The sequence below is a fragment of the Syngnathoides biaculeatus genome, chromosome 6 (genome assembly GCF_019802595.1).
Source record: "Syngnathoides biaculeatus isolate LvHL_M chromosome 6, ASM1980259v1, whole genome shotgun sequence".
NCBI classification, from domain to species: Eukaryota; Metazoa; Chordata; class Actinopteri; order Syngnathiformes; family Syngnathidae; genus Syngnathoides; species Syngnathoides biaculeatus.
The window spans coordinates 25,349,948-25,376,169 of NC_084645.1; the positions used below are offsets into that span (position 1 = coordinate 25,349,948).

At 42.6% G+C, this 26,222-nt stretch overlaps 3 protein-coding genes across 8 annotated transcripts in view; 1 reads left to right on the forward strand and 2 right to left on the reverse strand.

Annotated features, from left to right (window-relative positions):
* Nucleotides 1-19,185, reverse strand: part of slc6a13 (solute carrier family 6 member 13) — a 28,422-nt gene extending 9,237 nt beyond the window's left edge. Inside the window, exons 1-4 of one of the 4 annotated variants that reach the window (XM_061822816.1) lie at nt 7,073-7,130; nt 6,864-6,946; nt 1,333-1,533; nt 390-524 (exon numbers count right to left, since the gene is read on the reverse strand). In XM_061822816.1, the coding sequence (XP_061678800.1) occupies nt 390-524; nt 1,333-1,516 (319 nt within the window). In that variant the 5' untranslated portion in view covers nt 1,517-1,533; nt 6,864-6,946; nt 7,073-7,130. Of the gene's footprint in view, nt 1-389; nt 525-1,332; nt 1,534-3,678; nt 3,823-6,863; nt 6,947-7,072; nt 7,131-19,050 lie in introns of those variants that run through there. The other 3 variants (XM_061822813.1, XM_061822814.1, XM_061822817.1) reach the window with 3 other exon arrangements.
* On the reverse strand, nt 5,231-19,190 carry LOC133502247 (aldo-keto reductase family 1 member D1-like). Of its 2 annotated transcripts, XM_061822819.1 has the most exons (10): nt 19,051-19,186; nt 10,147-12,867; nt 9,901-10,068; nt 9,691-9,807; nt 9,393-9,470; nt 9,115-9,237; nt 8,900-9,009; nt 7,073-7,238; nt 6,864-6,946; nt 5,231-6,774 (listed from the first exon to the last, which is right to left on the reverse strand). In XM_061822819.1, the coding sequence occupies exons 2-10, from the start codon at nt 10,237-10,239 to the stop codon at nt 6,732-6,734; spliced, it is 981 nt and encodes a 326-aa protein (XP_061678803.1). In that variant the 5' UTR covers nt 10,240-12,867; nt 19,051-19,186; the 3' UTR covers nt 5,231-6,731. The 2 variants fall into 2 exon arrangements, with proteins under 2 accessions (XP_061678803.1, XP_061678802.1); XM_061822818.1 differs by lacking the exon at nt 10,147-12,867 and having other exon boundaries at nt 19,051-19,190.
* A 60-nt stretch (nt 19,191-19,250) lies between these two features.
* The window catches only part of fbln1 (fibulin 1), a 47,163-nt gene continuing 40,191 nt past the window's right edge, over nt 19,251-26,222 (forward strand). For both annotated transcript variants that reach the window (XR_009795411.1, XM_061822812.1), the window contains exon 1: nt 19,251-19,387. Coding sequence is in view for 1 of the 2 variants with exons in the window: in XM_061822812.1 (XP_061678796.1) it covers nt 19,333-19,387 (55 nt within the window). In the remaining variant the exon portion in view is untranslated. The remainder of the gene's footprint in view (nt 19,388-26,222) is intronic.

A 26,222-nucleotide genomic window follows, 5' to 3' on the forward strand; every position in this document is an offset into this window, starting at 1 on the left:
ATCTGTCTACTCTGTTGTGACGACCAACAGCACAACAAGTCTCGGGTATTGTAAATATTCTCCTCCGGTTCAATGTCGAGCAGCTCTGTTTGACGGGCAATATGGCGCCGTGAAAATTGCGATGTCACGTGCACGAGCTCTATACCGCCTAGCCTCATTAGGGTCCCCGGGAACTGGAGCCTATCTCAGGTGACTTTGCGTTCTGGACCGGTCGGAAGTCAGTCACAGGGGACGTACAGACAAAGATGACCATTCACAGCGTCACTGAGAAGGAACTGAACCCATGCCGCAAGCACCAAAGTCACACAAATGTAACACAACATCATCACTAACTATGATTTCTCATGTTAAGACTACAAAAGCTTTTTCTGTAGAAAACTAGCTGTTACCTTCAAACAAAGGGCAGATCTTGCGCCAGGAGGTGATGCCGCCTTCACTGGTGTATTGCCCCAGCGCCGTCTCCAGGAAGAAGACGGGAATGCCGCAAGTAAACAGGAAGATGAGATACGGAATGAAGAAAGCGCCTGGTGGCGGGCCGGGCATGCAAAAGATTTCAAGAGGACATTAAGGAAATCAGACTTTTTAATGTCTTTTAAGCAATGAAGTGTGAAATTAACCAACCACTAGATTTGCGCATGTCTGTAAATGGGTCTCTGAGCGAGGCATTACGTACGTCTTCTTTAATTGACATAATAATCAAAACCACATTTAGCTTTGGCAGCACGGTGGATCAGCTGGTAGAGTGTTGTTGTTACCATTTCTTTCATCCATTTTCTTAGCCGCCTATCCTCACGAGGTTCACAGGGAACGCTGGAGCCTATCCCAGCCGTCAACGGGCAGGAGGCGGGGTACACCCGGAAAAGGTTGGCAGCCAATCGCAGGGCACATAGAGACAAACAGCCGCACTCACAATCACACCTAGGGGCAATTTAGAGTGTCCAATTAATGTTGTATGTTTTTGGGATGTGGGAGAAAACCGGAGTGCCCAGAGAAAACCCACGCAGGCACGGGGGAGAACATGCAAACTCCACACAGGTGGGTCCAGGATCGAACCTGGGACCTCAAAACTGTGAGGCCAACGCTTTCCAGCTGAGTCACCGTGCCGCCATGGTGTTCCCTTTATTATAAAAATGTTCTTCTAAGTTATTGATGTGGAAATGGTGAGGAATCGTCACATTCCACAACAATTGACAAAATGTATATTCCTGGCTCGGTGATGAAATATTGCATGTGATAATTTAATGAAATCTCAATGTGCACTCGCTTTTATTGTGATAGTGTGTGTGTGTGTGTGTTAAATTAGCATGTGGAAACTTCAAACAGGGTTCTCACCCCCTCCGTTCTTGTAACAAAGATAGGGAAAACGCCACACATTCCCCAGCCCGATAATTTCTCCGGCCACAGATAGAATAAACTCCAGCTTGTTGCCCCATTGACCTCTTTCCGTCATCTCCTCCTCCGGGCTGACCACAATGTCCAGCGGTGTGCCGTGGCCATTGGAGGCCTCCGCCTTCATCTGCTGGGCCGTGTCGCCTTGAGGAACCAAACGGGCGGGGGACAATATATCACGATACAGTTGGGCAAAACATATGATGCACTGACACATTTGTGCCCTGAAAAATACGACTAAAAGACATTTTTGAAGATCCCTAATATAAATCTAATGGTGAGTACACAGGTTTGCAGATATCCAGTTGCTCGTATAACAAGTATTGCTGGAATCAGAATGCATTGTGACATTCATTGGATCGAATCACTCATATTTTACTGATCGGCGTTTCCCTATGCAATTATGAATTCCTGTCAATTTTCATCCAATTTTTCAGGTCTGCACCTGTCTCAAAAACATTTTTTTAAGTTAATTTGGAAAAAAAAGGGGAAAAAAATGCTATTCGTGCCGAGTGTCCGGGGAACCATTCCAACTGCACACCAGGAGTCCTGTCCTGACCCCAAAAAGGAAAAACTGCGTCTTTAAGGAAGCCATTTTCATTCTTTTCAGCGGGTATGCGTGGCACCATATTTCTAATTTTTTAAGTTGCTAAAACAAAACATTTAGATCCAGAAACACTGCACAAAACTCAAGTTACTGCTACATAAAACCATCAAATAATGTTGACCCATAATAGCATAATATTTGACAGTTTTTTTAAACACGTTGCTAAAAGTGCAGATAATTTTACACACATTTCAATGAATAGCATTTTTGAGGGAAGTGTGAGTTTTTGTGTAGTTTGAAAGACTCATAAAATCACAAATTTGTCATTTCACTAAAAAGGATACCGTTTAGGGTGAAATTCCATCCATCCATTTTCTTTGCCGCTTATCCTCACAAGGGTCACGGGGAATGCTGGACCTAATCCCAGCTGTCAACGGGCAGGAGGCAGGGTACACCCTGAACTGGTTGTTAGGCAGCCAAGCCACCGTGCCGCCAGGCTGAAATTGATTTGAAGTCGGCCATGTTGTTTTCAGGAACTGCTTCGTGGTAGTGAAGGAGCCTCTCTGGCAGACTTTTTATGTTTTCCACACTGCTTTTTGGTCAAGGAAATTTTTGCCTTGTCTCCTCTCGATCGATTAAAAACAATTGTTAAAGACTAGAGGGCCTGACCAGAAGCAAATCTAGGATTTCAACTTTATGGATTCTCAACCTTATCCATTTTTAGAACCATAGTCACACATTTGCAAAGCTCTCACTTTTCATTCCTACCCTCACTTATGGGCATGAGCTGTGGGACGTGACCGAAAGAAAGAGATCCCGGATAAAAGCGGCCGAAATGAGTTTCCTCCGCGGGGTGTCCGGGCTCTCCCTTAGAGATAGGGTGAGAAGCTCGGTCATCCAGGAGGGACTCAAGAGTAGAGTCGCTGCTCCTCCGCATTGAGAGGGGCCAGATGAGGTGGCTGGGGCATCTGATCGGGATGCCTACCGGACACCTCCCTGGTGAGGTGTACAGGGCACATGTCACTGGAAGGAGATCCAGGGGACGACCCAGGACACGCTGGAGAGAAGAGGTCTCTCTGCTGGCTTGGGAACGCCTCGGGATCCCCCCGGAAGAGCTGGATGAAGTGCCTAGGGAAGGGGAAGTCTGGGCCTCCCTGCTCAAACTACTGACCCCGTGACCCGATCTCGTATAAGTGGTAGAAGATGGATTATGGCTGGATAACCACGCATTGTTTTTTTTTTTTTTTAGAAGTGACCTTGAGGGCATATGAGCTGACTAGTAGGTTAACTTACAGTATTTAATGATTACCTAACTGGATTACTGATTGTCTGAATTTCTGAAAATTGTGTAATTTGTATGCGATTAGAACATACAAACATACTTGGACTGTATGTCAGGTTCATTGTTGACGAACACTTTCATTTCACTGCAATCAAAATGCAATTTTATTGCTTAAAAACATTTCTAATAATTCCATTGAAATGCCATCAAGAAATAATATGCAAACTGAGGTTAGCGCAGGATTTAGAGCAGTATGTGGAAAAAAAAGTAAGAAACCTGATAAAAATGCACTCAACAGAGAAAGAAAGTATATCACTGATATAAACTCGGGTTACATGTTGCCCCAAATGAAAATGAGCGATGCTTTGCAAACAATATGAAATCTAAAATGTATTTCACATTTTAAATCAAATCAAAAACCACATCGATGATGAAGTTTTCTATCAACTTGGGCACTTACCTTTCATGACGTTGCACGAACGTAAGCCAATTGCCAAGATTCAGGTTTCACGATGTAACATGCATCGAGGGACGGACAGCCTGGAATGAGTTTTTTCCCAACGGGACCACTACCGACACCAAATCCAACCCCCCCAGTACAGCCCCTCACTTTCCAAGTTTATCCAATTCGGCAGCACACTGGAGGTCTGTGTTGTCCCAGTGTGCTGCGCTGATTGCGTAACCTTTTGAGACACACGCACACACACAAACGCGCGCGCACACACATTCTCTTCGGGCCTTTGTGATCTTGAAGGGATGGAGCAAAGGTTGCTCACGTTTGGCTGCAGGCCCGTGATGTATACATTGTGTGTCACGGCTCCGCTTTTGTCATTTGAAAGCCCGCACAACCTCGTTTCCAATATCCAAACCCTACATATGGTTCAAATTCAATTCATTTTGACGGCAATATCAATACCCTTAATAAGCACGTACAAATTAAAAACAATTTAAAGATCACTAATTAGTGCATGTTTGTTTTTTTCTCTCTCTGAAACAGATCAAAATTTGATATAAAAAATGATCATGGGGATATTTTTCTCCTTGGTCAGTACTGACCTAGAATACAGTATAAGTGCATAAAAAAATGAAAAGTACTTTTTTTAAACAGTCATCCCCCCTTCTCCAATGAATTTAAGTCACATATTCACCAAAGTGAAACAACACACGATGGAGCCTCTAATGGGAACAGAAAAAAAAAAGGTTTTCTTTTCCCTCAACCAAATTCCTTCCTCACAGACCATTCAGAATCTTTTTCCCACCACAGGGGTCCAGAATGGTTGGCTTCATGGCATTTGTCACCAACCCAAAGGTCTGTATGGAGGTAGCTCGCGACCCCCACCTAAAATCAAATTACAATTCCAGACACAATCACGTTGGCTTTCAGCGGCGATGGGTCTGACTTCACTAAAAAAAAAACTGTTGAGTTATTTTACAATCATCCTAAATCCTTAAGCCCCTATAAAATGTATTTGAAAGGACTCTCAATGCAACGCAGTGCTGCAAAGTCAAATGGCAGACTTCCTGTCTCTTCAGGCATGGGTTTGTAAGACTTTTTTTTTTTGTTGTTGGTCCACTCATGAGTGAGATGTCTAACAAATTTCATGGCTGCTGGGGCCGAATAAAAAAAAAAAAAAAATCCAGATGGCGCTACTGTGCCACTTTAGGAGGTTCGGGGGTCATACGGACATTTTCAGCATGCATATTGTTGTGTTAAGAGTATGATAAAAGTTTTTAAATGGAGGTTTATTTGAAAACTAAATTAGCGACACGTTGATGTTTTTTTTTGGATCAATACTAATTCTGATTATTCATTCGTTCATCTGAGATGACACGCTGTGGCGACCCCCACCGGGTCAACCCCAAAGAAACTTTTTACTAATTCTGATTCTTAAAGGACAAGGAGCCTTATAATTAATTTCCCCTACAACTCATTTGCAATAAAATGGAAAATATTGACGACAGAATTTGTAATCACACAAAGTCCAACTTTTTACTTTGTTTTAATGGTTTTTAAGCAGATGCTTTTCAGACAATTTATTCGTTTGAACTATTTTAACAATAGAGACCTTTGTTTTAAAATTCTAACAAAAAACGCAGAAAGCTCATACAGGCTCGGCAGAAGATATTATAAAGTTAAAGGAAAACCTAAATAATTAGTCTTTTCCACAGTAAAGTAGGTTTCCCAAATTTCAATATAAAGTCTGATTATATTTACTTATTTGATGTTCAATGGCTAATAAACCCATTTAGATTCCATTTGGGATTGTTATGCTACGTTAGCCAATGTTTTTCTTCTTATTTTAGGTCAATATGGAAATCGTTTTGTGGATATCAAGAAATGTCTATTTTGTGAAGAGGTCCTTTTTTTCTGAAAAAGTGGGGAAGACATTGATTCTCAACCACAGTTCTGCAATATGTAAGTAGTTGAAGTGTGGGGTGAAATTATCCATTCATCATCTGACCCACCTACTCTCACAAAGGGTCATGTGAGTGCTGTAGCCTATCACAGCCATCTTTGGGATACAGGGTCACACCCTGAACTGGTTGCCAGCCAATCGCAGGACACAAAGAAACAAAAAAACATTCCGCCTCACAATCACACCTTGGGACAATTTAGAGTCTCCAACGATTGCATATTTTGGGGATGTGGCCGGAGAACATGCAAACTCCACACAGCCTCAGAACTGTGAGGCAGACACTCCAACCAGATGCTCACCGTAGCGCCGTGAAGTGATCCATTTTGGCTTCACGATTTTTGACAAACTATTACAATATTACAAAATAATGTGTCCTAGTCGATCTATCTATGCCAGCGACGTCTAGTGACCGGCACAACATAGAAATGTTTATCCACTAGATGGCAGAATTTACATACAGTACTGTATTTAACCTACTGTATGCGTCTGCCTGTTGCTATTCATCCAATAAAACAATTCATAGCATGCACAGTATGATAATTTTAAGATGGACCAACTCATAAATTTATCTGTGCAAATTGTGAAATGGTTACAAAGCAGTATCCTGTGACGTTTTTTCTCAATAAAGGTTGGACAAGTCTGCCCTGAAGGACCGCAGAACTATAAACTTGAGGTCAATAACATCATAGAAAATTTGAATTAGGATTAGAATTAGGGCTGCATGACCCACCCCACCCCCCGAAAAAATACATTTGACTGCATTTACTGTCAACTCCAGACATCTCGTGCTTACAAACACTATGCAGTCGACAGCCAATTCATTAGGTACCCCTGTAACGAGCTCCAATACAAGGGCCGGATCCCAAAAACTCAGCAATGTTTACATTTGTTTTCCACTATCAAACGTATTCACTTTCACTGTAATAGTTTGCCCGCCATATTTAGCTCCAGAAAAGCCCTCTTGTATTTTGCAGGTATACCAAATCTTGTGGCTGTACAGTTACAGTACGCCAGCACAGATCACAATTCCAACAAGTCGTCACTTGGAGTCCATTGTTTTATTCTGATCCAGCCACATCATTTTCTATTAGTAGCATTAATACTCATCATGGAATGGGTACTCCGGATGGTCGCTCCACCTGTGTCATGACATCACACACACAAGCACAAAAGCATGCACCGGTAACTCCACACAGTAGTACAAATAGTGTGCTATAAAGTTTCTTACATGAGCAGCTCCACAAAGCGAATGTTCTTGTTCAGCCCTTCAATGGATTTCATTTCTTCCTTGGTTAGTGAAAAATCAAATATCTGGAAGGACAAGGTTGAAATGTGAAGTTATAGACTACCCACCTTTCCATTGTTTGTGATACAATATGTATACATAGTAACCATGTTTGTTTAGGTCGGAATTGTTGTTGTGACACGTCCACGGACCTGGAAGTTGTGTTTAATCCGCTGTGGATTGAAGCTCTTGGGAATGACCACCACTCCTCTTTGGACATTGAAGCGCAGGGCCACCTGAGCGCTGCTTTTATTGTACTTCTTCCCGATGGACACCAGCAGCTCATCCTCCAACATGGGAGGACATTTGACATTGACCCTGTTTACAAGAACACAGCTAATATGTGTTTTATATGTAATGCAGAGCTGTGATTCAAATAAGTCTTTTGTGGTTGGATATAATTCCAAGTAAAAGAAAAAAGTACAGAGGAGCATCAACTTAATAGAATATAAACCAAACATGTCAAGATACTATATGTGCGCCCTATGGCTAAGAATATAACATTTATTATTCACAGAGTGATGAAAATTGCAACAGCTATGAATTTGTAATGACTTCTCCAAGAACTAAATGGAGTCAGGAGTCAGCCAAAGTACCGTCCACTCAATCTGAAGGGATTTCCGCTCTTGGTTTAAAACCACTCTCGCTGTAAAAAACATGCTGGGTTTGGCGTTGTTTATCTCAAAGCATTACATGTGAACCGTTCCTCAAACAAGAGATCAATCAGAATACTTACAAGCGAGAATTGTTTACTTGCATGACAGCGGAAACGGTTAACAAAAATATCTCTTTAAAAATTAATCAGTCTATAGCAGGGGTGCCCAGACTTTTTTACCCCAAGATCTACTTTTCAGGCACCCAGCCTCTCGCGAACTACAGACGACGAGAGTGGGGTTAGGGGTGGTTAATGATGATGATGCTCGCAAACCATTTTAAGGTTAATGTTGTGTTACCTCCTATATTTAAAATACAGAATTAGCTTTTTGTGCACCATATTGTCTGTGCTTTCATCCTGGATCAGGCTGTGCAAAGGTGGAATTTGAAAATTACACACCATCGCATCCTGCACTTTCTATTTTGGCTTTAGACCAGACCTTTCCCACTCCGAAAAGAGAAAATCTCGTCCAGTTTAACCACTTTTTCTTCGATTATTCACATACTCCGACAATCATCACATCTTAAAACCACAGCATTTCTTTTTTTAACATTCTCCATTAATATTGAAAGTAAACATAAGCAGCACGTCAAGCTAGTCTTTGCTCTACGTTGCCCTGACAGTGTTGCTAACTAAACCAGCGGTGGTGGACGCTGTGATTATAAAACACATTGATGGGCTGCGTAAGTACTGTAATATTTGTAATTACGAGTGTACATCTTTAAGAAGGGGGGGGGGTGTAAGGTAAACTAGGAAAAAGAGTGTAGTGGAGTCACGGTCGTTGTTAGAGAAACCTCCATGTGCTGCCTAAAAGAAACCAGTGGCGGCTTCTACAGTACATATGTAAATTGGGCCATTGGATGTAGCAACCAGTCATCCCTCACTCATTGAATCACATTGCAAAATGCCACAAACTGAATACCTGTATGTTATACTTTCAATTTGCATTGGATTATTTATTTTTTTTGCGCGCAACGCAGAATATATGCGAAGAGACTGCATCAGCGGTGCACAATTGGGCATGCACCCAGTTTAGTGGGAACATTGGCTGACGTCTTTTTTTTTTAGCATGACATTCCGCAATCGACCAAGACTGTTTCAATGCATTGAGCACCACTGGTCTAAAGAACTGAAGTGGTTTTGTAAAGATATACAGTCCAAAATATCTCCTGACTGTTGTGCAAGTCTGATGTGCAACTCTACAAAAATTGTGTTCAATGTTATTGCTGCCACAGAAGGCTCAAACAGTTATCATATCCAAAGGGTGGACGCAATTTTTCTTGCTGTGGTATAAATAGTGGAAATAAAAGTTCTCTGCACGTACCAAGATGCATCTCTGGAGGAGCCTAGCGGGCAGTAGCCAACAATAACAATGTCATGTTGACGGCAATATTCCAGAAGTTTAGGCTGTGTGAAGTAAGGGTGACATTCCACCTAGCCAACAAGACAATATGGTATTAATGATCAATATTTTTTTTTCCATGAATGAGCACAACTTTACCAGCACAAATCAGAAAAAATATACTTATTCATGCGCACCTGGTTGGATACAGGCTTATGTTTGAGGCCTGGTTTGTTGAGAAGCAGTTCAAGTTGTCTGCGGTTAAAGTTGGAGACTCCAAGAGACTTCACAAGGCCTGTGTCTACACAAGCCTCTAAAGCCTGAACAAAAAAAAAAAAAAACATTATCAACTAATTCTGAAGAAAAAGAGAAAAGTACACATTCTTCAAACATAATTTGTTACATACAGAAAGGGAAAGCTCAAATCAAAAGCTACACATTGTGAGTGTGAGCCTGTTGAAAAAGGATTTAGTACCTCCCATGTTGCACAAAGGTCTGTGTGGTGGTAGATGTACTTCCCATTCTGGTCCTTAGGATAGAACTCATTCCCAGGCTTAAAAGCAAGCACAATTCAATTCAGTCATTTAGTTGCATGCCACTACGACCTACAACCGTAATAATAATAAACGCAAACAGTCAATCAAATCAGACGAAACCGGAAATTCGTAAAGGCATTTTATCAGAGGTGTTGAATCTTATGAGATTGTGCAAGTGTACATAAAGTAGTGAGTTTATGCACATCTTTAAAGGGCACAATAAATGTACTGCACAACCTTAAAGGCCATTGGAAGTTCAATTATATAGAGATCCACATAGTCCAGTTTTAGGGTTTTCAGGGTTCTCTCCAAGGTTGGTCTCACCAGTTCTGGTGGATGGAAAGTATTCCAGAGCTGGAGATTTGAAAAAAAAAACAAGTGTTACACAGGAAATAACAGAAGTTCAATAATAAATGGATTAAAAAGAAAAAGTTCAAAAAAAGTTACCTTCCCACAGTAAAAGATGTCTTCTCTTCTCACAGTTCCATCTGCAATCTTTTCCCTGATGGCTTGACCCACCTCGTGTTCATTGAAATACACCAAAGCTCCATCAATGTGCCTGTAGCCCACATCGATGGCCTGCTTGACAGATTCCAAAGCTGTGCCTTTTGGTGTCTATAAAAGGAGGGAACGCACATTAGTCCTTATGGTTTGTTGTCCAAAATCCCCAAATTCCACCTTCCACCTCCTCACCGTCCGAGGGTCTCCGTAGGTGCCCAGGCCCAGAAGTGGGATTTGGTTCCCATCTCTGAGAGGAATCCTGTGGTTCTCCGCAGTCAAGTTCATTCTCCTGCTTGCTCGCGTGGAACCATTAACATGTGAACAACCCTAGCTCCTAATAGTTGATTGAGTGCGGGCGGACGAACTTTGAACCTTCCCTTGAACTCCCGTGTGTTTCTTTGCACACACGATAAGGTTGAACTTTAAAAGTGCTTACGGTGTAAAAATGCTGGAAGCATATCATCGCAGAAAGATCGTGAAAATATGCCACCTAGTGACTATGAGGAGTGTAGGAATTACATCACAGCTATCTGATCGGATGTCTTATCATAGCGTTTCTGTAAATATCATGTATCGAACGATAACACAATCATTTGTGCCCCAAAACCAAGTACAAAAAAAGTTATATGCCAGTTATTCTTTCTGTGCAGTTTGCTTGGTAATTGAGGAAGCAGGTTCAGTTGAAATTAAGTTGAAAGTAGTTGTCGTTGTGTTGCAAATATTCAAAACGTCACACCAGACTATAGCCCAGATCTCATTTCATGTCAACTGTGTAAAAAATATTGAATTAAAAGTGCCATTGACTAACCAGAAGCAAAAACACATCAGAACATACAAAAATACAATAGGATAGGAATACCGGGACGAGTAAAACAGTATTCAAATATATTCAAGAATATCCAAATGCAGATGGCCTATTTTACCACACCAAAGAATTCTAGTATTTGGGATGTAATATTGGCTCAGCTGGTAAAGCGTTGGCCTCAAAGTTCTGAGGACTCGGGTTCGGTCCCGGCCCCGCCAGTGTTGAGTTTGCATGTTTTCCCCGTGCCTGCGTGGGTTTTCTCCGGGCACTCCGGTTTCCGCCCACATCCCAAAAACATGCAACATTAATTGGACACTCTAAATTGGCCCAGGTGTGATTGTGTGTGTTTGTCTCCACGTGACCTGCGATTGGCTGGCGACCAGTCCAGGGTGTCCCAAGCCTCCTGCCCGTTGACAGCTGGAATAGGCTCCAGCAGTCCCGCAACCCTTGTGAGGATAAGTGGCTCAAAAAAATGGACAGATGGACTTTTCCCTACACGACATGCATAGATGAGGATGTTTATATCGCTAATATATCAATTACCCATGTATCCTGATGCTATTAGTATTATTAGCTGCAACATTGAATGTTATAATTACTGTATATTGTATTGTAATGCTGTGCAGTTACACTCCAAATTTACTATATTTGCCTTGGGTCCCCAAAAGACGAGCAGGTTAAATGCAGCGCAGCTACCCCTCGGCATGACAACCAATGTGGGATTAGCGGCTCGTGTATTAATGAAGAAGGCAGCTGCAAGAACTAATGTAAATTGTCGGGCAAACAGTTCAGGGTGTACCCTGCCTCCTGCCCGTTGACACCCGGGATAGGCTCCAGCACCCCCGCGACCCTCGTTAGGATAAGCGGCAAAGAAAACGGATGGATGGATGGGATGTAATATTGGATATATGATGCCCCAGGAAGTATCCGAAATCTGAATTAAAATTGTCCATCTGTTCCTGAGTAGAAGACATTTTTCTGAAACAAAGAAAGAATCCATTTTTTTGCCACTTATTCTCACTAGGGCCGCGGGGAGTGCTGGAGCCAATCCCAGTTGTCAACGGGCAGGAGGCGGGGTACACCCTGAATTGGATGCCAGCCAATCGCAGGGCACACTGAGACAAACAGCCGCACTCCCAATCACACCTATGGGCAATTTAAAGGAAAATACAATACATGAAATTAGAATCACTGCTCAAAAAAAAAAAAAAGATATCCGCATGTCTTATAATGTGGTATAGTTTTCATTTGTATTATTTAGTATTTTTTTGGGAATTGTTTATTTTATTTCCTTTTACTTGATTTTCTGTAAAGCCAAACCGCAGTCCAGTTGGTGGACCATTTAAGCGGGTTGCTAACCGCCCAAAAAACACCACAGTAGAAGAAAAACAGCCAAATACAGTAAAATCGTGCTGTTAAACTTAAGCTATTCACAAATTCACCCCTATTTGTATTTTTTCTGCAGTACAGTACATGTCCACAGCTATTCACTGAATAAGTGTCATCTCCGCTGTTAATGCTCTGCAGTGTCTCCGTGCGATTTATGCCTTTTAAGACGCATCGGATCAGGGCGTTCGTTGAAACCTCAAAGTAAAAGCAGCGTAGATGCAGCCAACACCATTTGAGCATGTCTCTTCATTCACGTTGTTTAGTCTAGTCCAGAGTGTTTTTGTTCCGACTCAAACGATAACACTGACGTGGATCCAAAACATTGTTTAACGCTGTCAATAAAGATGGAACCAAGCTGTTACAATTGGATGACATCAGTGTAGCAACAATGCATCCGCCTTTCAAGATCGTGAGATATTAAGATATGAAGGGATTCATTTGGGATATGAATTATACACTATGCCCACCTGACAAAACATTCGGTACAATCTAGTGAAATCCAAAGCTGAATGAAAAACTATCCCTTTATAATTAAAAAAAAATGTGGAATCAAAGTTGGTTGCTAAATTCTTCCCACTCAGAGGGTGTAAATAAAAGAGTAGCATTACATTTGTAATTTCTGATATGGATCTTGCGCTGTATCTGATTTTTGTTGTGTTTTACCAGCGGAAACTTTCCAACCCAGTTAGCCTCACTGTTGTCTGCCACAATTTGCAGTTCTATGAGGGGAAAAAAAAAAAAAAAATCAAAGCGTTACCATCTGCCCGTGAAGTTTCATTCTTGTATTACTTCCCCCGTTCTAAATACTGGAGCTAAGTGACATTAAGAGGCTGGTTTCTATAAAGAGAACTAATCATCTTTTGGCACAGAAAACTTGTCTAGACCCTAGTTGCCGCAACGCTGCACAGTTAGACATCAGGGTCATATTTGGCATGATTGCAGTAGGATGACGTGCTACTTTTAATTACTTCTGTAGCAATGGTTCGAGCCTAATAACTACATTCCAGTTGGAATACAAAGATTTATAGTTGTTTGCCCAAACATTGTAAATACTGAGAAACTACCAAACATTATGAGCGACACAACAAAGCATGCTTGGCAGTCAGCTAAATTTGTTGTCCTCACAATCATGGGCAAATATCTCGCTGCAAATACAGTGAAGAAAATAAGTATTTGAACACCCTGATAAATTTTGCAATTACAGAGTTCAAACGTTTCCTGAAGTTGTTCACCAGGTTCGTACACACTAGAGGAGGGATTTTGGCCCACTCCTCCACACAGATCTTCTCTAGATCGGGCAGGTTTTTGGGCTGTTGCTGAGAAACACAGAGTTTCAGCTCCCTCCAAAGATTTTCTCTTGGGTTTAGGTCTGGAGACTGGCTAGGCCACGCCAGAATCTTGATATGCTTCTTACGGAGCCACTCCTTGGTTTTCCTGTCTCTGTGCGTCGGGTCATTGTCATGTTGAAAGGCCGGGCCACGACCCATCTTCAATGCTCTGACTGAGGGAAAGAGGTTGTTCCCCAAAATCTCACAATACATGGCCCCGGTCATCCTTTCCTTAATACAGTGTAGTCGTCCTGTCCCATGTGTAGAAAAACACCCCCAAAGAATGATGCTACCACTCACATGCTTCACAGTAGGTCGGTGTTCTTGGGATGGAACTCACCATTCATCTTCCTCGAAACCCGGTTAGTCGAATTATGACCAAAAAGTTCCATTTCGGTCTCATCTGAGCACAAAACATTTTCCCATGACTCCTTTGTATCATCCAAATGGACATTGGCAAACTTAAGACGGGCTCTTTTCAAATCATTGCCCAAATCCTGTCTTGTAGTCCTGGGCTGATTCCTCACCTTTCTAAGGATCATTGAGAGCCCACGAGGTGATATCTTACATGGGGCTCCACTCCGCTGCGCTAATTGGGAGGCACACACCTGCGCCTCAGGCGGGCTGATCATCCCCCGTATATACAGGACCCGGTGACGACTGGTCCTCAGCCAGTTCGTTGAGCTTCATGCCCCGTTCCAGCACTCTCGTATCTCTGATTGATCCTGTGTGTACCGACCTTCGTCCGTTCTCCGATCAACCTTGTAAGCCTGACTCCTTGATCCTTCTGCCTCCGTTGATTGTTTCCCCGTGTACCGACTACTGCCTGCCCACTCATCTGCTCTCTTCGCCCGACGCCCCAACAACCGCTGCCGCACCGGACTGCCTGCTCGATCCCCGACCTCGGCATACAATAAACGCGTCTCTTCTTGAACTACCTTGCGTCTTCCGAGTTCCTGCATTTGGGTCCTACTCTCGTTTCCGATGGGACGTGACAGAGACAATCTCAGCTCCACTCTTAGCTGCTACCTATGGTGCTAATATTATTCCTTCTTCTCAAAGGATAAAGAATATATGACTGTGATTACTGTTATATCGTCTGTCTACATGTGTTGTCGTGTGTTCAAATATTTGTTGCTTCGAGGGTTATAACACCGCCACAGAAGGCTAGTCGTTACCCTCGTATAGTTTTCTATTATGTATTAAGCTTAACAGGGACTGTTGTGGCTTTTTATAAAATGTGCAACTCGTTTATGGTTTGTTTGACAGTAAACGTCAACTGGAAGGGGCAATAAACAGCTGGAAGCATCTATTTTTTAAATTAATAGCACACAAATGATATCCGCCAAACTACTGCTCGTTGTAAATTGTGAACTGAGTTGAGTTAAATTCCATCATTCAGCGCTCGTGACTCAAGTTTGGGGTTGCGAGTCCAAGCAAATAAAAAAAAAAAAATGTTTCGAAAAGCTCACTTGTCGGGTTTCTCATATTTCAAGGCACCACTTTACTGTCGAAATTAATTTCAAATGACTGTGGCTGAAAGAAAACAGGAGCAGTTGAAACGTGCCTATTTGGTAGCAGGTTGAACACAAATGATTGGAATCTTTTAGAAATGCAGAAAGCGGCTATTGTAGGATTACTATTTTTTAATTCCGCTGTCCGTTTGCCTGTAAAAGGATAAACAGCAGGGAATGAGCTAATATTAGAGAGCTGTAATAGGCGGGCTATGGGCCTTGTGTTAGTTTATTCTTCCAATGCCAGAACAGGGATGTGAAGTTTCACACCTGTAACTCAATTTTCCCGTCCAGTCTCACAAAAGAAAAAGTTTTATACGCTTGCAATCATGGGCTTTCAGACAGCCGAGTTTTGTCTAAAATACAAAGGCAGACAAATGTCGGCTCTGATGTCGCTTATCTGTATGAAAGAGGTTACAGTCGAGTAAAGTCTGTTTTAACTACAGATGCTATTGCACTTGTTATAAGCCATTAGCATCAACGGTATTTTAATAACATTGCCACATACTGTAGTTTCTTCTCAGATCTTTGAAAACAATAACACCAGCTATCCAAACACGCCAAATCTGGCAAAAGTTTATTTGATGTCAAAGTTTGCTAAGTAAACAACAATTTAACGCCTTGTTCCCTTTCTAACGACTTCCTAAAAGTGTTTGCGCAACATGACCGGGGGTCTCCGGGCTCCCCGGGGTCGGTTTCGGCCGACTGACACAGACGTGGCGAGACAAGCTGCGCTGAGCTTCAAAGGAACGGCGGCGCACCCCCCACTGGCAAGATTGACGCTGCTTGAATGCAACCTCGGCCACTCCAATTTCCTCCGGCCAGGGGCTCAGAGGTCAGCTCACCCTGCTGATTTCTGGCTAGATTACAAGCTTCCAAGCACGAGAAGCTGCCCCCAGATGAGGGGAGGTTGGCACTCGTCTAGATCTGATTTGCACTACTGATGCTGCACTTGAATGACTATCAGAGGCCTGTTGAGGAACAGATAAGATTAGGCGCTGGGATCGTCTTTGTTGTTGGGATCCCACAGGGTCCATCACATCCTTGGGATTGTTTTGCTAGATTTTTTTTTTCTTTTTTAACTCCATTTACTTTGCAAGGCCTTGATGATGCATTCCAAGTACTAAAAAAGTCACATACTCCAATAACCTAAAATGGAAATACACTGACCCCTGCGTATTCACTATTTACAAATTTACCCATTAGTCCATGAAACCCATTCTCAACTTTTTACTGAAAACTCACCAACTATATAGTTTTTCCTCTTTGTGTAATGCCTCAAGATGCCACAAGATGGCAGACTAGCCCTGGGTAATAGGAAAGTAGTAATCGGTCTCAAGGAAGTAAGTTAAACTGACAGATCTTGACTCATCTAGGATTTTTACGTCAGAGAGGAAATAAATGTTGCATGGGTTGTTGCCGAAGCAGAAATTTGCAGTTTTCAAAATGCTAATGTAATGGTGTGATGTTGTGCGCTGTAATAGAAACAGGGTGTGGAAGAGCACTATTATTTTGAAAGACTTCACGTGCCCTGGCATTTATTCTTTTTTTCGTTCTTTTCAACGCTATTACTGATGTAAGGAATTGGGTGTTTAAAAATGTTCATGATAAGGGGGAAATGCAGTTGAAGAACTGGGAAACACAGGAAGTAGGTTGCATGTTTTACTTTGAAGCCACGGTTCGACGAGATCACGTCCTCTTGTGTTTCTGATTGCTAAGTGTAAGGTAGGCATGTTGGTCTCATATTTTCATTGATTTGCTGTTAAAGGTGAATATAAATTTGTTTAAAATGTCGGCAAAGCGGGTATGGTTAGAGAGGCGCGGTGTTGAATCTATTTGATTAATGTCAAACATAAACTCGTTAGCTGGAGAAGGGGAGACGTCGTCAAGGTCTGTGTGGTGACCATGTTTTTAAATGTTGCAGAGCCTTGAATGTCTTTGGGAAGAGAGCTCTGTGAATATTTGTGAATGTGTCTCCCTTTTTTAATACAGTGTAAGCGAGAGCATTAAACCGGGTTGAGACCAGCCAACGTCTGTGTCTTCTCATTCATCATACAAAAAAATACACAACACAGAGTTAGACCCACTTCACTAGCAAGATTTGAACGCAACCTCACTTCACTCCCAACATTTCAGCCCAAAGATCCTAACTACTACATCACCAAGCCCGACACACCAAGGTTGCTACATTGCTAGCGAGACTTAGTTATTGCAGTGTATTGCCACAAAGGAGGGTCCGGATTAGACCTGTTTTTTTAAAAACCCAATTATTTTGTCATTATCCAAGCCACTTATCCTCACAAGGGTTGTGGGAAAGCTGGACTACACCCTGAACTGGTAGCAAGTCAGTCGCAGGGCAGATATCGACACGACCACTCGGCGGGAATCGATCCCATGCTGCCCGGACCAAAGGCAGGCGTGTGTACCACTGGACCATCAGTGACTCTCCAAGTATTTTTAATGGTAATATTGTAAGATCAGTTATAAATGTATTTTGGTATGATAGTTTGTGATGTAGTCACAGTTTAAATAAAGGCATGTCAATTCACTTACAGGGGGATTTCATTTTTTTACAGCAACACTAATCAAAACTTTCTCATCCTATCGGGAGTAGAAACTGATGTGATTGTTTTTTTTTTTAAAAAAAAAAAATCAAGTAAAAAAGCGAGATTCAGATTGAGACGTGACTCGTCGCACACCGCGATTTAAAAAGAGGACGTGCTCGTTTCTAATATCCATATACTTGCGGCCGTGCCTGTGTGCTTTGCGGTGTCCCGATATCAAACCCTGAGTGAAATTTCGAGAACGGCGGCGGAGACATGTGGCTCTGATTAGATGATCGCCCAACCTCTCACTGTCACAGTTCCCAGAGCCAGTAGAGCTGGCTGATTGAATTTTCAGAGGGCCTGTAGTTGGTACGAAATGTTTAAAATGCGGCCTAGTAATTATTTCTCCCCTCTGCTGCCAAATCCTCGTGTGCATGTGCGGGCGCATGTGCGCGTCGACTCACCATCGCTGGGCCTGACAGCGTGCTTCATCTGTAGCACGTTTATTTTGGTACAGCTGGAGATTTCAAGTTTAAAGTAAATAAGGAGGGAAAAAAAAACACAGCTGAAGCTCCACTGGGTCAGGCTACTACTAGCTACAATTGCTGCTGTGCCACCGGTAATGTTGTGCCACCGTTATTTTTTTCAAGAAGGAAATTAGGGCAAAAAGAAAACAGGGCTTTGCAACTAAGAGGAGACTGTGGAGTATTTCGTGCCCAACGCTAGCGTGCAGCAAGATTTCAGGCTAACAATTGCAAGTATGTTAATTTTTGTTTATGTTTGAGGAGAAATTTGCTCTAATTCCCTTCAATTATATGTTATTAGTAATAAATAAAGAGATCCATCCAAGACACTTATGTTAATAATTTCTCACAATAACAATCAACAATATTTTCACAAGATAAGCACATATTTTATATACAGTATATATATATATATATATATATAGATAGATAGATAGATATAGATATGTGGTGGATCAGCTGGTAAAGCGTTGGTCTCACAGTTCTGAGGACCCGGGTTCGATCACGGCCCCGCCTATGTGGAGTTTTCCTGCGTGGGTTTTCTCCGGGCACTCAGGTTTCCTCCCACATCCCAAAAACATGCAACATTAATTGGGCACTTTAAATTGCTGATTATATGATTGTTGTGATTGTTCTGTTTGTCACTGTGTGCCGTGCGATTGGCCGGCAACCAGTTCAGGGTGTACCCCGCCTCCTGCCCGTTGACAGCTGGGATAGGCTCCAGCATTCCCCTCGACCCTCGTGAGGATAAGTGGCAAAGAAAATAGATGGATGGATATATATATATACTGAATATACACCATCTTAATATGAGCACTGTGCAAGTTAATAAAAGAGTGTAACTCATCACCTAAGTAACTGAGAATCTACAAAATCCCAAACTCGCTCTACATGTTGACTTTAAATAGACAAAAACAAACAGAAATCAATGACTTGCATTATTACATGAATGCATGCTGTCATAGCAAAGCAATGTTAGGCTGCAGTTACCAAGCTGGTGCAAGAGGAGTTAGGTTGAAGTGGAGAGGAGAGGAGAGGAGTGGAGTGCGTGCTTGGGTCCAACCCGCCTGTGACGGTGAATGCAGTCATTTAGTCGACGTTCACTCCTGCAGACGGGAACCGCTGCACTGCATCACTCCTCTGCTGTGTCCTCTCAGAGACACCGGGTCTTTTTTCAGTTAAAAAAAAGGAGCAAAACCACAGTTTTTTTTTTTTTAATTTAACATTTTTGACACCTGAATCTCCATTTAGTGGATCTCTGCTTCTCACCTCATGGGGCTGTGGATTGCTGCGCTCACTTCGTTGCTGGGAGTCCTCCTTGCTCAAGGTAAGTTTCATTTAAAGTTTTTAGCCGAAGCAGAAGTGATGCTTCACTTCAACCCTCCAATGCGGTTGAAATGGTTCTCGTTGATTAGTTCTACAACGCAATGATAGTTTTATGAAACACTTTTCAGATGTGAGGATGAAGCAATTCTTCCATCAATCCATCCATCCATTCGCTCCAATTGCATATTCTCGCTCATCTTTTCATTTTTAAAATCTATAATCAGCATTATGTTTTGCATCACTGCATGAGCGAGATCTGAGAGATAGAATGCCTAAACTTCTCTTCCCCCCAAAATGTAATCCTATACGCGTTATATTGTATATTCTCATTATTGCATGGATATGCTAAGCATAATTTTACAAATGAAATAACATTTCATTTTTGCACCCTTGTATTGTCATGCAGAGTGTCTGAATCTACCTTTTAAAATATGAAATGAAGGGAAAAATATAATTTCTCCACCGTAATGTCAAATTAGAATTAGAACAGTAGTAACAACATGCGGAAAGTAATTTACAGCAGTGAATTAAATGATAATTATCTAACTAAAAGATCAACAACTTTTATTCATTTTCATTCTGGGGTAAAATATTGTTAGTGTAATATATTAATTTTTGATGTTTCAAATGGGACTTTTACTTCAGTGCATTTGACCACATGTGGCCAATTTATCTTCTACGCAACATTAATAAGCAATCGTAACATCCACGCGCAGCCGTTATCGCTAATTTTCACTTAAAATATGATACGGAGCATAGTCTGAACTGAACATCTTTTAGTTCATGTCCTATTCCACTCGAGGAACGTTTATAAAAGTCATAGACGATGGGCCTTGGACGCGAAGCTCACGCTTACTTCCCGTGGCAATCTCTAGAGGGGGTCGAGACTAGATTGAGGGCTGTGATTTATACAGGGGGGGTTATCAAGACATGAAGTGAAGCTTCTCGAGAACGCACACATGGGGCCACTTTCACAGTCGGTGGGGGCCAACAAGTAGGAGGGACAGGGATTTTGAAACAGCACAACAGACCTCCAGCTCTGCCCCCCTATTCTCCCTGTGGGTATTCTGGGAAACACATGGAAATTTGAGCTGCGTACTCCAGTGGCTTGATGGGGCACCATAAGCTCTTTTAGCTAGTGATGTCTGGCCATTTCGTGCCTCGAGAAGGATTTTACCTTCAAATTGTCCATCCCTCCATTCATTTTCTTTGCCGATTATCCTCACAAGGGTCACGGGAGTGCTGGAGCCTATCCCAGCTGTCAACGGGCAGGAGGCGGGTTACACCCTGAACTGGTTGCCAGCCAATCGTAGGGCACATGGAGAAAGACAACAGCCGCACTCACATTCACATCTAGGGGTAATTTAGCGTGTCCAATTAATGTGGGATGTGGGAGGAAACCGGAGTGCCCGGAGGAAACCCACGCAGGCACGGGGAAGAGATGCAAACTCCACACAGGCGGGTCCGGGATTGAACCTGGGTCCTCAGAACTGTGAGGCCAACGCTGTCCACCTGATCCACCAAGTGCTATTGCCTTGATTGTGGCCTGTTAGGGGACTTTTATCTCACTAAGGCAAAAAAATTTCCACCCTGCCCATGAATGGGTTAACCTTACTGTCAAGTATTCAGAGTAATAAATTTATGTAGATTAATGGTAGACAGTGAAATACAGTGAAAACTATAGTTAGATAAATGGATGTATAGAGAGAAGAGAGGGACACTTCCAGATGTAGTGATAGCTGAACAAAAAATATTGACATTGTAGTATATGATACATGATACAAGAGGTACAGAGTTATCAAATACTGTATTGCTAGTACAGCAATCTATTAAATAGGGAAATTTTTAAATAACAGATAGTGTTTACATTCACAGATATACTTTTGTAACGTATATGGAACTCTTCCAGTATAGCCTTTATCATGCCGTCGCTGTATGCTGATACCTTTGTTATCTTTGTTAAAATGATAACTGTGATTTCCACCCATAATAGTTATGTAGATACTATCGATGGTTTGCAATGGCTGCCTCCCTCGTGTTGGATTCTGGTGCTCCGCCGCTCTCATTAAGTATTGTTTACGCGAGGAGTCTAGACGAAAGTGCGCTCTGCCAAAAGAGAAGAGAACGGCCCTAACATCTCCCGCCTGATCCAAGATGGAAATCAGCAGACAATACATCACAACTGTGGCGCGTCTGCTTTGCCTCTTTGTGAGTGAAAAAAAAAACAACAACAAAAAAAAAAAAAAACAAAAGAGGTACTTCTGTTCTTTCAATTTAGGGTTTTAAGCGTCCGAGACAGCGGTGGTCTTGGAATGCCAACTATGACTATAATTTGGAAAACACTTACAGTGGCCCCTGGTGGGAAAGATAATTGGATTACTTTTTTTTCTTCCAGTCAGCATATCGTAAGTCCCTCCTCCTTGGATGTCAACGGTAAATGGAAATCATTTTAATTACTCTTGGAGAGTTGGTAATACATAAAAATTTCATGAACTTTTTTTTAATACAATGTCACGTTAGCCATCTACTGCAGAGTTAGGTATAATGGAAAGAGAATTATGGGATGCCCGAACATCCATCCATCCATTTTCTTAGCCACTTATTCTCACAAGGGTGAGGGGGAGTGCTGGAGCCTATCCCAGCTGTCGACGAGGAGGAGGCGGGGTACACGTTGAACTGGTCGCCAGCCAATCGCAGGGCACATAGAGACAAACAGCTGCAGTCACAATCACACCTAGGGGCAATTTAGAGTGTCCAATTAATGTTGCAAGTTTTGGGGATGTGGGAGGAAACCGGAGTCCTCGGAGAAAACCCATGTAGGCCGGCATCGAACCCATGTCCTCAGAACTGTGAGGTCAACGCTTTACCAGCTGATCCAATGTGCCGCCCTGTTAAAATATGTTATAAAACCAAATATATTAATACATTTCGATATCAGAGGCACGTTCATAACCAGGAAGCTGATGACTAAATTCTATTACTTAATATGTTGACTTTTTTTTACCCCAAAGTTCGTAAAAATGTATCTAATGTCACTTAATTGGTCTAAAATTCTCATTTATTTACCAGAAATAATGTATCTACTCTATCTTTGTAGGCCAATTACGTATGCACTATTGACAGGAAGTACAATTAAATACTCAACGACAAAAGGTAGAATTAACCTGTGTATCCACCATTAATTAAGTATAAATTGAAAGGAACCAAGTACGAATAAGGAATAAGGAAAACCTGCAAGTACCTCATTTTCCGCACTATAAGGTGCACCGCATTATAAGGCGCACCTTCAATGAATGGCCTATTGTAAAACGTTTTTCCATATATAAGGCGCACCGCATTATAATCCACTTAGAATAGACGCTACAGTAGAGGCTGGGGTTACGTTATGCATCCATTAGATGGAGCTGCAGTAAAGGCTCAATATTGATCCGTATGTAAGGGGCACCGGATTATATTGACTTATAGTGCAGAAAATACAGTAATTGAAGTCTATGTTCACAGAACAGTATACACTTACTGTGACATTTTTGTTTGATGATGTGCGGTGAGATTTCTTCAATGTAAAATGCGTGCCTTGACTCAAAAAAAAGGTTGGAAAGCACGGTGCAATCTACGTTAATCTTTAACTGCGCAAACCCAACAAAGCAACTAGGATACACTGCGAAGTTTAAGCGGCAAAAGTGCGACAACGCATCAAAAAAGCAAAAGCGTATAAATTCAAGGGAGTACACTACCTGGAAAAGTGTGGAATTAAAGAGCATTTATGGGCTTTTTACGGCTCTTTGTTGATCTTGCTAACGTAATGCTTGGGTCAACTTTTAATTCACCATGTGGCATTTTAAATAACCTTGAAGTCACTTTTGTCAGAGTAAAATCTTCTTTGTAAGCACTGAATGAATAAAAAGAAAAGTCAGAAAGAGCCGAAATAACAACAACTGGGTCAGGGTTGCTGCTCGTGTCAACGCCACCGTTGAGCTGTGCGCAGCGGCATTAGGTGTTGCTTGACCCGGTGGGTGCCCCAGGCAAGAAAGCCGACAGAGGTCGAGGCCCCCACCCAAAAAACAAAAACAAATTAAAAAAAACACCTGTTGACACAGACCAGGGTGGTGCCGACAATTCATTCAGCAGTCATCCGTTGCAGTCAGTTTCCCCTTTTTTGTGGCAGCCCCAAACCATACGGAAGCAACGATGAATATGACATCCCTATCTCGTGAACACCGTGACACGAACTAATCAGTTTTACGGGTGTACATTAGGGAAGATGATCAAGCCAATCACCGCAAATCTCAATGACATGTCACATAATTATTACAATTTCGACCATTTCAGATGAAAAGACATTTTGGGATTTCTGACCAAAAATTTCGTGTAAGCATGAGAAAAGGACGTCAGATTATCGAAAATAAGCATATAAAAATATAATAAACAATGATGGAACGGGGTTGGTACGGTGGTACGGCTGGTAAAGCATTGGTCTCACAATTCTGGGGACCTGGGTTTGATCCCGGCCCCACCTGTGTGGAGTTTGCATGTTCTCACCCGTGCCTGCGTGGGTTTCCTCCGGGCACTCCGGTTTCCTCCCACATTACAATTTCATGCAACATTAACCCTTTCCGGACAGGGGTTGCAAATTAGCAACAGGTTTAATATAAGCGAAAATTTTAAGTCCAGAGTCTCATTTTCTGAAAGTATCAGATTTTTCTCTCCGCAAAATTTTGTTTGGTCCAGAGAGGGTTAAGTGGACACTCTAAATTGCCCCTAGGTGTGATTATGAGTGCGGCTGTTTGTCTCCACGTGCCCCGCGATTGGCTGGCAACCAGTTCAGGGTGTACCCCGCCCGCCTCCTCCCGTTGACAGCTGGGATAGGCTCCAGCACTCCCCACGACGCTCGTGAGGCTAAGCGGCAAAGAAAATGGATGGATGGATGGATGGATGGATCAATCCAATCACAGCAAAGCTCATTGACATGTCGCACAATTATTACAACTCCGACCATTTCAAATCCCTGATGGAAAAGACATTTTGGGATTTCCGACCAAAAATTTCGTGTTAGCATGAGAAAAGGGCAACAGATTATCAAAAATAAGCATATAAAGATATAATAAACAGAGATGGAAGGGGCTCTTTTTATGCGATGATCTTATTTTGATGAATGCACGCACAAAATTCCCTCCCCCCTCTCCTCGGGACATTTCAAATGCACAAAAACGAGTGACCCTTTTCCAGACACTTTATGTCCCCCGTACCGAACTAACTATCTGTGACCTGACATTGTAAAGCACTCATCAACATGTCTTCAACAGTTGAACCCTTTCAGTGTACATTTCACAAGCACTATTTCCCGGTATTACGACACGTGCAGGAACACTCGCAACATTTTTCTTTTTTGCATAAGAGTTTTTGCGATCTCTAGGGGGGAGGGGGGCAGGCTGGGGGGGGGGGGGGCTGATTGTTTAACAATTTGGTGTACTGGTCAGTGTTTAATGTGGCAGACAGGAGGAGTACATCAAGTCGCTCTGCCAAAAGGTGAAATCGTTTTGGCAGAGCGGCTCGACACACTTGCGCAATTACGCAAACCACCAGCGAGAGAACGATCACCAGGGATGGATTGTTAATCGAGGAAAAACATAGTGGCTGGGAAAAAAAATAAACATTCTGCTCTAATTTTTATTCAGACCTTTGTACTACAGTATACTCAGGGAAGACGCTTGATTAAAGGGCCACTGGCATGAAATGCATGATTTTTAGTATGTTATTAATGAAAAAATTGCAGCCGACACGGACCCATGCGTTATTTCACCACAAAACATAATTTTGACATATACAGCTTTATGTAACTCCCGCTATGAAAATCCTCTCGAGGGATTTGTTTTCGACAAGAAGCAGGAAGTGACGTACATGGCGGGACCGCCCTCAAGTGGACTCGTAGGTTTCTATTAGTTTTACCTTCGGGAAGGTAGCTCGTTGTTCCTTCGTGTTAGCCAAAATGCCGGCTCGTTGCATTGCTGGACATGATTTACCCTTCATAAGTTTGCAAGAGACCCGGTTCGTCGTGAAAAATGGATTGCACGGGTTCAATGGAGCTTTGTGGGTGCCAAATGACAGGTAGGTGTGTATACACCTACTAAAACAAAAATAATAATAGTTTGGGGTGAACCAAGTAATCGATCTCTCATAATATAACAAAAGATCCGTGTACGTGTGACAGGCGTGCTAAATGTGTTGATGTGCGCGTTGGACTGCGTCAGGCGTGCCGGCGAAGGCTGCTGCATCGCCTTGTGCAGCCTTCGGGCTCGCGGACTGAGGCGGCTCTGAAGAACACTGCCAACAATGCCGCACTAAGCCGCGTGCAACGAAAAAGGGGTAAAGCACCCCGGCTCGACGGTGTTGTTCATTGCGGACGGCGCCGGCTATGAACAACCCCGTAAAGCAGCCCGGCAAGGCGCCATGATAAGCCACCTCGGTGCCGGGCCGCGATGGCTCATCTCCGCCGCGGAAGTGGATCGGATGGAGGGGCAGTTAGGCAGTGATCGCATATTATCTGAATATGGCTCAAAACACTACGGTAATATTGCCCCAGTAACTTCACTCAGTTATGTGATGTTCTCTTCTTCGAAAAGAGCTTCCGTGTCAGAAGGGGCGTGTTCGTCTCCCACAATAGAGTCCACCGCGTGTTTTCAATGGCGAATGTCCGTGTGACGTCACGGACAGTAAATGCAGCCATTATGGCGACCACTTGGATACCGTCGAATGACATTTCCGCAACTTTGCGCATGGATGACGCGCTCTCCGCTCAAATTTATTTTTTCGTATAGACATTGAAGTGAAAAACGTTA

Coding starts and splice junctions, on each gene's coding strand:
- LOC133502247 (XM_061822818.1), bottom strand. CDS start 19,149: ATGACTGCATTCACCGTCACAGGCGGGTTGGACCCAAGCACGCACTCC. Junction 9,010..9,114: donor ATAAGCCTGTATCCAACCAG/GTGCGCATGAAT, acceptor CTTGTTGGCTAG/GTGGAATGTCACCCTTACTT. Junction 6,775..6,863: donor CGCTTTGTGGAGCTGCTCAT/GTAAGAAACTTT, acceptor GTCATGACACAG/GTGGAGCGACCATCCGGAGT.